The 13164-nt window shown below is 36.1% G+C and overlaps 1 protein-coding gene across 1 annotated transcript; it reads left to right on the forward strand.

Annotated features, from left to right (window-relative positions):
- The first annotated feature begins 1758 nt into the window (after window positions 1–1758).
- LOC134256203 (N-acetylated-alpha-linked acidic dipeptidase 2-like) lies at window positions 1759–8445 on the forward strand. The gene is made up of 17 exons (XM_062738851.1): window positions 1759–2271; window positions 3732–4032; window positions 4326–4451; window positions 4890–5076; window positions 5352–5448; window positions 5693–5782; window positions 5865–5950; window positions 6062–6181; window positions 6435–6520; window positions 6599–6662; window positions 6744–6903; window positions 7028–7118; window positions 7266–7355; window positions 7542–7707; window positions 7816–7897; window positions 8022–8114; window positions 8222–8445. The coding sequence occupies exons 1-17, from the start codon at window positions 2042–2044 to the stop codon at window positions 8424–8426; spliced, it is 2274 nt and encodes a 757-aa protein (XP_062594835.1). The 5' UTR covers window positions 1759–2041; the 3' UTR covers window positions 8427–8445.
- The last annotated feature ends 4719 nt before the right edge of the window (window positions 8446–13164 follow it).

Here is a 13164-nt window from a genome sequence, read left to right on the forward strand (position 1 = left end):
TGGGGTTATGTTGGAGACGGAGTCCGATCCATTATTAATCGCCACACAGAAAGTGAGAGACTGCAGGAAATTAGGTTGAGGAGATAATATTCGCTGAATTAGAAACCCTGCGATTTCATCATACATATTTACTGTATCACAAGATAATAAAGTTAATAACTAAATTGTGCTTAAAGTCAATCGATTTATCGAAAATGAATATATACATGTGCAGGGAATGTAATAGTTTTTTCAATGTATATATACCGTTAGTACATTTTCGTCATCTTGATTTTTACAGAAGAATGCCCGACGGTGTTAAGATTGGCCAGATTTTTACTTGAAATAGAAGGTAATTATACTGGATGTCATCAACTGAAGAATGTAAACATGTACATGTATATAAAAACTGTCGCTCCTTATCCAACCTTGATTTCTTTTATCCAGCAGAACAAGGCATCATGGGAGATTAGAAGTTTTGACTAAAACACGGTCACATAAAGATGCTGTGATCCATATTCCAGGAATAGAGGGGAAATGTGCCATATAGTTTATATAGTTTTTATTAAGTACTTTATTTTCTGTTATAACTAATGTGTTTTTTCTTTCCTGATATTCTTTGCAAGCTTATATTGCTTTTAGTTTTTGTTTATTTTTAGGTATTTTTATATGTTATCTATATTCATATTCATGCTAACCAAACATTCCAGTTTTAATAATAAATGTTAAAAGAAAAGCAATTTTGCAAACTTACATTTCTTTTATATAAAATGCTATGATTTCTTGGAAAATGGGTGTGCTTTGTATCATACCATGAGAGTTCAAAAAGTCAGAGTTCGACCAAATTCAAAGCCATCAAATTGCGTATTGGAGCAATCTCTGAGTAGAATGTTTCTCTCTACCCCCCCCCCCCCCCACCCCCGCCTTCATAAGAAAAATTATTATCATTCACTTGCAATTCAATTTTATGCATGCAATGTCCCAAAAATGAGTTCCATGCTTTTGATATTCTCCTAGATGGATTTTCATATATCTATTGCAAAATGGCAGTGGTTCGTATTTTTTTTAAGCTTTTGGGTATGAAGAACTCCGGTTGAGCAAATTTGCAGTGATGCAGATCGCTCGGCATTATAGTGTGGACGTGTCCTATTCCTGTGAATCCTTATAAAACTGACATCCGCCACTAGAAGGTCTTTAAATTTCTATCATTGATGTAGGTACATATGTTGGTCCTCGTTGGGTTTGCAATGATGCTTGTGAATGATCGAGGCAATTGTCGTGCACGGACCTAGATTTAAGATTCGCAACATCGTTTTCCATAGGAGACATATTCCTGTCCATTTGAACTAGAACTGATCATAGTATACTAGTAATTCCACTGGAATTAAAACAAAAGTTTTGACTAAATATGAATTAACCAACCATCTGATAATGGATCTGCTCTTGTTTGACGAACGATAATAAGAAGCTTTCTGATAGCAAGGTACCATAAACTATGCAAACATACTTTATTGGGTGTTCTGTTCATAACATTGATGTGTTAAAGATGGACACAGCTACATGTATTTTAATATTCCTTTTCAACATCGATCCCCTCCCCCGCAGTGCAGTCTTTTATTAATGTATATTCAAATAAATATATTATATATAATATTTATTAAGGGAAAAAATATCATCAACGATCCTCTAACAACACCCCTTCCCTTTTAAAAAAAAAATGGGTAGAAATGAGGGAACTTCATCAAATGATGAAAAGATAACGTCTGCACAATTAAGCTGCTCTGTAGGATTAACTTGTCAAGTTTATCTTACCAGCACAAAAGTTACTTATCACTAACTTGGATCTAGAGCGTCCAGGAACTATATTACTCTGTGTAACATCAAATTCTCAGGATTTTATAATTTTATAACAAGGCAATATACCCTTTATTTGCCAAAAACGATCAAAGTCAACACTTAACAACTTAGGATACCCACGACCGGCTGAATTAATAAGTGCGGTGTGCAAGGAGAATTTTTTGGTGACTACGAAGTTTATTCAGGGTTGTAGATTAAGTTAACAATGAACCCTGTGCACCGACAAGCTAGGAGAAAACTTTTACTATGGACGCTTATAGCGGCCGCCGTGGGGCTAGGAATCGGTATGATAATTGGAAGATTTGGATTTTGCTCGGAGGATAATAATGAAAATGTTCCAGGGATACCAGAAAGCCTTGTTCAAGATGGAGACCCAACCATCTCCTCCGAGATCATTAGTCAGATTAGGACCGAAAATATTAGGCAGTATTTACGGTAATATATTGTGATTTTCTTTTTTTATTATTTGACTTGTTGGTTAAAAAAAAAAAGAATTTGTCATATTCATCAAAATGTTTTTGGTTGCACACAAAATTTGATAAATACGCACTTTTTAACTACAGGCGAGATCCCATCAGTTGTGTTTTGAATGTGTTAATTTCATAAATATCATGCTACAGTGTACGTTTCTTGTCCAGATAATACACCCTTTTGAAACTCAGCACTATTGAAAGATGTGAGATATTCATTTTTAGGGGAGACCAATAAAAATGTTGACTTTACTTGCGCATGTACTTAGTATGTTTTATGACAAGTACATGTATAAACACAGAATTATCCCAAAATAAAGTGCAATTTGTTAATAACTAATTATGTCATGATATTAACAGTACGCAATAGAAACATAATGACCAGAGTCTTTAAAGAATAAAATGACCCCATTAGTTTATTTTTATCTGTCGTACAAAGATTTTGTTTACACTTCCTTATCCCATCACATTTTGTTGACATATTGACGAACCCTCCAAAGTTAAAAAAAAGTTTGTTTAAAATGAGTGAGAGTTATCCTCTTAATAATTTTTGAGTATGTTCCCCCCCCCCCCCCTTCCATGTCATCGTTTAAAAAACGATACATCGTGTATCGTACCGGTCTAGGCACTGGCGGATTTAGAGGGGACCGCCCCATCCTTTTATGTCTAAAATGCACATAAGATTCAATAAATCTTTTTTTTTTTGGGGGGGGGGGGGGGGAGGAGGTGGTGTGGTGGCTGTGGGCCCTTACCCCGACCCCAAACTGGTCCACCCTTTCAAGATCCCTGGATCCGCCACTGCTAGCGATTGCTTGGTTCTCTCTCTTGATCTTTCTCTTATCAATGCAGAATCACGGTTTATCTCAAGACAATATATTTCTCCCGTTGCTTATTTAATGCATTTATGCCACTACAGAGGACAGGTTTTTGGGGGTGAGCCATGAGCACCCTATTTGACATACCTAAGTTAAGGTGGGTGACCTTATAAATCTGTTCCTCATTGTAAGATACCTTTGTCGCTGTATATCGAAAGGGCTAATGTTTAACTGAAAAATAAGATGGTACATGCAGTTGAATTATTAGTTTGTGTTGTTATCTAATGGACAGGGGATGCCAATATCGCTAACGGACTGAATCAAAGTACTAAAAGTACTGAACTTATAAAAAAATTAAGAAACATTTGCCTTTCAAACTGCCAGGTTGGAATACTCTTCTGAAGATGAGTGCAATATTATTTTTGTGATATATACTTGTAATGAATATAAATGTATCAAGAGACTTTTCAATATGTTACATAATTTAGCTGGTCAGAGATATTTTTTTTTGAAAATAGTGCTATGACAACCGCAGTTTACGTCATTGAAAATGAATAATTAATATTTTAATGGAAAACACAGAAAAAATATTGTACGTTTCTTTAAATAGAGAACTCTCCAGAAATCCTCATCTTGCCGGAACAGATGCAGATTATGATCAGGCCAAGGATCTTCATGACTTCTGGAAATCAGCAGGTCTTGATGAAGCGTTCATCACACCGTACGACGTACTGCTGTCCTACCCGGAAACAAAGGACGAGAGCAAGATGAACCGGATATTCGTCTACGATTCTTCTAATAACATTGTGTGGGAGTCCGCCTTGTACGAACCCATCCTGGACCCGAGCGAAAACAAGTCAAATGTTGTACCCCCATTTAATGCCTACTCTGCACCTGGTGATATAAGTTCGGTAAGCGAAAATTCACTGTTCTTTTTTTACATTTGATAATTTGCGTAAACCTTTAAAAACAAATTTTTCACTTTTAGTAATAGAAATGACATGTTTTTTTTGGGGGGGGGGGGGGGGGGGGGGGGCAAGTTTCAAATGTAAGCGTGTAATTAATTTGATCGTGGGATAGAATTCTACTAGTATTTGTAAATCCATCTATCCACAGACAAAACATGATGATTAGTATTCTTCTACACTTGTTAAGACATGAACTTGAGGAAAATTTGAAGAGCAGATATTGTTTTTTTCTGTAGACGGACCTTGTGTACGTAAACTATGGACGGGTTGAGGATTATAGATGGCTGGCAAACAATTCGAACATCAACGTTACAGGGAAAATCGTACTGGCTCGGTACGGCAAAATCTTCAGAGGCGACAAGGTCTGTAAAACGGGGGGTTGTTATGGACAGGAACACTTCCCTCTTTGATATACACTCCAGGGATTATTCTTTCCTCCATTTTTCTTCTCCCCATTACTTTTTTTTTTTACAATTAATAATCCCTATATAAAGATTTTTAACAATAATTATATTTAATGCAGAATACACTTATATTATTAGGGATATCTATATAGCATGATATCTGTGAGGACGATACGCATATCGATATACATATGGAAAATATCGAAATATCGCCCCAAAAAATCTTACTTCTGTTTTTCTTTGTTTATTTAACATTTTGAGTAAACTTTTTTAAATATGAAATTTAACAATAAACCATTTTTTTTTAAATCACCAGGTGAATATAGACTAGTAGACTAGTAATGGGAGGGGGGGGGGGTTCCGTCTCGTTTCGTTAAGTATATTTCTTTATATAAGGTCCATCAAGCTTACCTTCATGGGGCTACAGGAATAATAATCTACTCCGATCCGGCGGACTATGCCGAAGACGGTGAGAATTCGCAGGTGTACCCCCACGACTGGTGGCTCCCAGACACGGGCACACAGCGGGGGACGATATTTCTAGGGAAGGGAGACCCTCTTACCCCGGGATACCCGGCTACAGGTATTATACTCCCATGACATTCTCTATATTATAGTAAAAAATGGTTATAAATAAGGGCCAGGGACGCATGATTTTGCTTCGTTATTAGCGAAATTCGTTATATCCGTCAAGTTTAGAATATACACTTTACATGTATAATAAAGTCACAGGGAATGAAAATCTCAGTGACTTCACTGTAAGCATCAATTCATTATAAGCATGTTGGCTATAACCGAGTTTAACTGTATTGCAAGGTTTTACATTACAAGATCTTTCATTTCTGATTTCATTTGCAGAGAATGCATACAGATTGAATGAGAGCGATCCAGAGGCAAAGCTTCCAAAGATCCCCTCACATCCGATTGGATATGGTGTTGCCAAAACACTGATTGGGTAATTTGTTGGAATGATTTTAAATAATATATTTTCAAATAACGGTATATATATGTACTTCTGATATCTGTGAAACAATGCATGTACCTTTGAGTTTGATCCCACCTATCTGTGTTTTTTTTTACCTCTTGACATATCTTTATTGTTTAATAGTTTTATTAGATAGATTGTTCGTTATTTTCACCTTTTCGTTTATATGTTAAATTCAAGAAATAACGTCATTTGTTTATGTCACTTAAAACAGATACATGAGTGGAGATGAGGTCCCACAAAGCTGGAAAGGAGCCCTCAATATAACTTATAGATATGGCGGACAATTAAGTAACTCTGGATGGTATGTGAACATTAAATCGTTTAAAGAATAATTATGATGTATCGATTTTAATTTTAAATACATTGCCATTTTCTCTCTTTAGGCGGATAAGAATAAGAATTTCTACGAAGAATAGTAAAAGAAGAACATACAATGTTTTTGGGATCATCCGTGGAAGAATTGAACCTGGTTGAGCGAATAAGAACCTATTATTTTAAAAAAAAAACATTTGTTTTCAATTTAAAAAAAAAATCAACGTTGTGTCCATTACTAGCAATTTGCAAAATTTTGATTTCTCAGATAGGTATGTGTTAATGGGCAACCATCGTGACGCGTGGGTTTTTGGAGCGATTGATCCCTCCAGTGGAACAGCGGTAATGAAAGAGGTGTCCCGAGTAATGGGAAACCTTGTTCAAACAAGTAAGTTTAAAATGAACGAAGTCTTTTAAACGGTTCATTGATTATTAGACTGAAAATTACACATACACATAAATTGATAGCAAAGTAGACTTTTTATTTCTTTCTAATACCTTAGCCCTATATGACCTATTCTACTACTAATTTTGATTTTGTTTTTCTTAAATCTTGTCTTTGTAGAAAACATTAGGCCTATATAAAATATTCTGCTATTTTGGTGAATTGTGAATTTTTTTTTTAAACTTGGTCTTTGTAGACAAGTGGCGCCCACGTAGAACGATTGTTTTCTGTAGCTGGGGTGCGGAAGAATATGGACTTATAGGATCTACCGAATGGATAGAGGTGAAATAAATATAAATATAAATTTTATTTTTGAAAAACTAGAAAGATTCATTGAAAATAATTTCTTTCTTAATTTAGCAATATGTGAAAAATCTGGGATCTCGAGCAGTTGCCTATTTGAATGTGGATATTGCAGTGCAAGGTACTTTAAATGAATTCCGCTATTCCTTAATTACATTAAGTGAAGATTTAAAATAATTAATAAGTTTTTTTTCTTAATTAGGTAATTACTCTCTTCGGTCGCTTGGTACTCCGTTGTTAAACTCAGTTATTTACGATGCTACAAAGAAGGTTCCAAACCCGGACGAGCAGGAATTATCAAGTAAAACCGTCTATGATAAATGGTTGACTAGTTTTCCAGACACAGACAATAAACTTCCAAGGTATAATTCTTGCCAATCTGACATTGTCAGTCAAGTATTTTTTATTACACGAAACTGCTAGGCACAGTGTATTCTGTAGAATGAAAGTGACTATAAATTCACAGATTTTATTTTACGATTTCAGAATTTCGGACATGGGGTCTGGTAGTGATTATGCCCCTTTCATCCAGCGTGTTGGTTTACCCTGTCTGGATATTCGATATACATATAATTCAGTGAGAATTTAAAAAAAAAACAGGAATTTCATATCTTTTATCACAAACGGCATGTTTTCGTTGGAAAAAGAAAGGACAGTTCAATAGTTATTTTCATCTGCCTTGCTATATTGTATGATTAAACTATCTGTGAACATTTTTTTACAGAACAAATACAAAATTTCTTCCTACCCACTTTATCATTCAAAATACGAGACCTTTAAGGTGGTGGATGAGATTATGGACCGCGGTTTCAAGGTACCAACTGTTTTCTCCGATTCATTTTTGAACAAAAGTGAAAGAATTTGCATGAAATTTGATATGAATAAGTGTCGTATTCTAAACTTGTTTCACAAATCTGCATATGCAGAAAAAATTCAAAGAAAGACAAGAATTGTTTTTATCATCGAATATGTAGTAATGACAGATTCCTTTCGAATATAGCGTCACCGGGCAGTGGGACAAACGTGGGCGGAGTTAGCACGGAACCTTGCTGACTCCCTAATCATTCCTTTCAAAGTTGAGGACTACTCCCTTAAACTGCATAATCTTATTAAACAACTAGATTCTGATTTTGGAGCCTTAATGAGAAAAAACGGGATTCAATTAGGCAAGACTGCGACTTTTGATCTTTTTCACTTATATTTTGACTGTAAAACATCTTTTTCTAATCTAATCTAAGTTCTAATTTTGTTTTTGTTGGTTTTTTTAAATTCAGATTTACTTTACAACGCTTCAACTTTATTCACGTCTGAGACAACAGCTTTTCAGAAATCGGTTGACGCCGTAAACAAGAGAGAGTAAGTTTACACGCAGTGTGAATTTCTTCAGATGCAGAAACTGCATTGAATATAAAATAAAAGATAAAAATGCAAGTGATCACATGTTAAGTTTAATAGACAAATATCATCTTAATCTTAATAGCCCATTTGCTATTCGGAAAATAAACGACCAGCTCCTGCAGTTAGAGAGAGCATTCATTGACCCCCAAGGTTTACCAGGGCGCCCATTGGCCAGGTATAATCACGTGTTTATTAGTCAAAAGTTTGAATCGAATCGTAAACTTTTCAATTTGAAAAAAAAAACCGCAGATATTTATGTTATTTTTTAACCAATTTATTCAGACACATCCTGTTTGCGGAGAGTAGTGTCAATACCTACGCTGGTAGCAGTTTTCCGGGACTCGCGGACGGAATGTTTGAGATAGAGGGAAGTCCAGATGAACAAAAGAGATGGGAAACAGTGAAGAAGCATTTTACTGTAATTCTCTATACAATAGAGTCAGCGGCATCTACTCTTCGTGAAGCGTCCAGATTTATGCCATTGTAGCAATACAGTGTGTTAAATATTCAAACTTTTGTTTGCTTTCAGAAACTAGTCTTTACGTATGTTTTCATTATACATGTATGTTGTACTTTTTCTTGTAAACATTCATTTCATAATCAATACGTTTTATCATTATGTACATTTTCCATCTGTTCAAATGAGTTTTTAAATGATTCCGATATATACAGAAAAATAATAAATTTATTTTTATTTCTTTGACTTATTTTGTCGAAGACCAGCAAGAGAGTGCCCTCTCCATCTCTTTCTTATCGGAACGTTAACAATACTGTATAATATATTTCATAAAAGTACAGTACATAATGCTTCCTTTCAGGTTAACTAGCAGAGTCCTATAAAAGATGAAAGAGACATGATATATAAATGGAATCATAAACAAGTCTAATTGGAAATATTAAAAAAAAATATTCGAATTATCCTAGTGATTCTGAATTTCTTCCCTGGACAAATATACGTATGATATGATGCACTAGCTGCGTAACATTTGACTCAACATAATTTTACAGTCGTTAATTAAATTAAAATCAGTAGAGGTTTGGTAATGATATACATACCATTTACTTTGACCAGAAAACAGAATAGAACGGAATCCGCACGGGTTTTCTAAAAGACATACGGGTTCTGCATGTCCAAAACACGGACACGGAATCCGAGTCTAAAAGTGAGGAATCCTCGCACACTCAAACATAGGTGGAGACCCGGAATCCGTGTCCAAGGGAGACTGCTTTTCCGGGTTTTGATTCAATCTCCTTATACAAATCTCTTGCTTCTTATGTGGGCAGAGAAAATGTTTCAGATCATTTGGAATAGTTGTCAACTATACAAGAGGAATATCTTTGTATTTGTTCTTAGTCCACTTAATATGTCCATGTGCCATCGTCCAAAGATGTCATCACTTATCTGAGGTTTCAGAGGTGGACGGTTAGCTCCATAATTCCTTGTGCATTGTTGTCAGGTTTCACAAGTCGGAACAAATCTTTAAACGTCATCGTGCATGGAAGGCCACCAATAAAAATGCCGTTTTCTATAGTTCAAAAGTTGTAATCTTCGGCTACAATGTTTTTTCTAAAGCTTGACACTGTGGGATGTGGAGACCTGTCCTTCGGATGAGAATGTATAATCGAGGCCCCGTGTCGCAGTAGGTGCTGGCACGAAACTACTTCAAACTTGCCACAGACATTGCTGCAAACTTGCTGCAATGAAGCTAAAGAAACCATGACAAACTTTGAAAGCCTCTGTGTTTTCAAAAAGTTTGCGACAAGTATCGACAAGTAACAGCAACAGTTAACCATGCAAAAGAGGTTAACTGCTAGCATGCTGCGAATAATAAACTCTCAGATGAAAGATATGGAGATACTAGTAACATTAATTGTTCAAGCTCAAAACTCCATGATTAAAACATATGGAGATAACGAACGGTTCATAAATCAATACTAAATAGGAGCATCTAGCAAACATGAACCTCTAAAACATCAGAGGTGGGATCATGTGCCATGGAGAAGTAATCATCCCCAGCCGACCGGTTACCCCGCTGTGTGCTCCTTGTCATGATCGGGAAATAATGGAAAAATTCGACGTCAACTCAGTGTATAAATAATGGACTAACAATAAGTATGAAAAATATCACTCAGCATTTGACTCAGTGATAAATTGTATTTACTGACAAGGTCATTGTATCGGCCATAGAACTTACAAATTGATTACTTTCAATCTGATTAAAATCAGATCCTTTGGTCCGCTCACATAGATCGCTGCAAAAGGATCTGAAGAAACCCCATTCAGGGTCATCTGGTGACCTTTCTAATAAACAAGAGGCCCACGGGCCTTATAGGTTACCTGAGCATTATGCAACAACTTTCCAGTTATTGAATTTGATTCATGTTTTAAGCCAGATGCTATATGACATTCACAATTTTGAGAGAGGCACCATTGATCATCATAACAATACACTTAGCAGTTGCTTAGCTTGGTTACTGAATACCCATACACAGGGTAGGGGAACAAAAATGCATTCCAACTAATCAGTAGTGCCCCTAACACTGTGACATAAACCCCTGACCCTAGGTCCACACATTGCACAAATTTTAAAAAGGCACCCTTAATATCAAAAAATAAATAAATGTTTTATAAATACAAAAAAGCAGATTTCAAACAATAAATTCATTTTCAGTATATAAGTAGAGCCCCTACCCCACCCCTGACCCTGGGGCCTTGAAATTCACAAGTCTGCAAGATTAGGGCCCTTGCTCATCATAACTATAAAGGTAGTTCATCTGCTTTATATCCAGAGACAGAGAATAAAATTTTCAAGATTTAATGTATTTTCACTATATAATCAATAGAGCCCCACCCCCTAACACCAGAACCCCTGACCCTGGGGACATAAAATTCATAATTTTTAAAGAGGCATTCTTGCTCATCATAACTATGTACTTAGTTTATTTAATTCCTAGGAGCAATGAAGAAGATTTTCAAAGAATTCATGTATTTTCAATATATAATCAATAGTCCCCCCCCCTCCCCAACACCAGAACCCTTGACCCTGGGGCCATAAAATTCACAATTTTGGTTGAGACACTCTTGCTCATCATAACTATGCACTTAGTTAGTTTATTTAATACCTAGGAGCAGAGGAGAAGATTTTCAAAGAATTCATGTATTTTTACTATATAATCTATAGAGCGCTGCCCTAACACCAGAACCCTTGACCCTGGGGCCATAAAATTCACAATTTTGGTTGAGGCACTCTTGCTCATCATCACTATGCACTTAGTTACTTTATTTAATACCTACGAGCAGAGAAGAAGATTTTCAAAGATTCATGTATTTTTACTATATAATCTATAGAGCCCCGCCCTAACACCAGAACCCTGGACCCTGGGGCCATAAATTTCACAATTTTGGTTGAGGCACTCTTGCTCATCATAACTATGCACTAAGTTAGTTTACTTAATACCTAGGAGCAGAGAAGAAGATTTTCAAAGAATTCATGTATTTTCACTATATAATCAATAGAGCCCCCCTCCCCAACACCAGAACCCCTGAACCTGGGGCCATAAAATTCACAATTTTGGTTGAGGCATTCTTGTTCATCATAACTTTGTACTTAGTTAGTTTATTCAATACCTAGGAGCAGAGAAGAACATTTTCAAAGAAATCATGTATTTTCACTATATAATCAATAGAACCCCCCCCCCCTAACACCAGAACCCTTGACCCTTGGGCCATAAAATTCACAATTTTGGTAGAGGCACCCTTGCTCATCATAACTTTGCACTTATTTAGTATATTTGATACCCAGGGGTAGAGAAGAAGATTTTCAAAGAAATCATGTATTTTCACTATATATAATCAATAGAGCCCCGCCCTAACACCAGAACCCCTGACCCTGGGGCCATAAAATTCAATTCACAATTTTGGTAGAGGCACTCTTGCTCATCATAACTATGTACTTAGTTCATTTATTTAATACCCAGGAGTAGAGAAGAAGATTTTCAAAGAAATAATGCATTTTCACTATATACTTATTTAGCCCCACCCTAGCACTAGAACCCCTGACCCCAGGGCCATGAATTTCACAATTTTGGTAGAGGACTCAATGCTAATTACAATCATGCAAACAGTTTGACTGCTTGATGTCCAGGAGTAAAGAAGAAGATTTTTAAAGATTGCATTAATTTTAGTGGTTTTGGCCCCACCCCTCAGGCCCCAGGGGGGGCAGGGATCATGAAATTCACAATTTTTGTTACCCTTCACCCAAAGATGCTTTGTGCCAAATTTGGTTGAAATTGGTTCAGTGGTTGCAGAGAAGAAGCTGAAAATGTTCAAATGTTAACACACGACGGACGACGAACGACGGACGACGACGGACGAAAACAGATAGCAATAGGTCACCTGAGTTTACTCAGGTGACCTAAAAAATTCATGAAAATTTTGACCAATCAGAGAGATTGTACTTAAGCGACATTAGGGAAAACGAATATAGAAGTGAAAGTAGCTGTGGAGAAGATCTTATCGTTTCGTACAAAACAAAGGGCTAAAAAACAAGACAAAAACAAGTACTTATTATATTACTGTACACAAAAGACTGTGGTCCTTCTCTTGACAGGCTACAGAAACTAGGTCACGATTTTTCCATTTGTGTATCATCGGGCCTTTCCTCTCTGTAACTAAATTCCGAGATACTTTCCAATTTTCCAAAGTGAACATTTGATTGGATAATTCAAAGGTCACCAGGAGATGACCCTGAATGGGGTTTCTTCAGATCCTTGTGTAGCGATCTATGAGAGCGGATCAAAGAATCTGATTTAATCAGATTGTGATAACTTTAAACGAGACTGCTGATATTCTTGTTTCAGCTTGTTTGTCAATAATTTACCTCTTTTTAGAAATTGTTCATACGTAAAGCTTGCTCTTGCGTACTGAATCAAATGGAGCAGAAAAAAACAGGAAACTCTAAAACATCAAAAGGGGCACAGGTCCCATGCATGGAATACTGAACATCCCTTGCCAACAGGTAACACCCGCCGTGTGCTCCATGTCATGATCGGAAAAAAAACGAAAAATACGTCGACAATTCAGTGTGTATATAATGACCAAACAATAAATATGAAAAAAAGATCAAGTCAGTATTTGAATCAATGATAAATTTTATTTGCTGACACGGTCGTTCTATAGAACAAATAAAATGACTACTTTATGAAGACATTTGATATTTTTATTT

The sequence above is a fragment of the Saccostrea cucullata genome, unplaced genomic scaffold (assembly GCF_032062105.1).
Source record: "Saccostrea cucullata isolate Sc308-1 unplaced genomic scaffold, CSIRO_AGI_Scuc_v1 ctg204, whole genome shotgun sequence".
Taxonomy (NCBI): domain Eukaryota; kingdom Metazoa; phylum Mollusca; class Bivalvia; order Ostreida; family Ostreidae; genus Saccostrea; species Saccostrea cuccullata.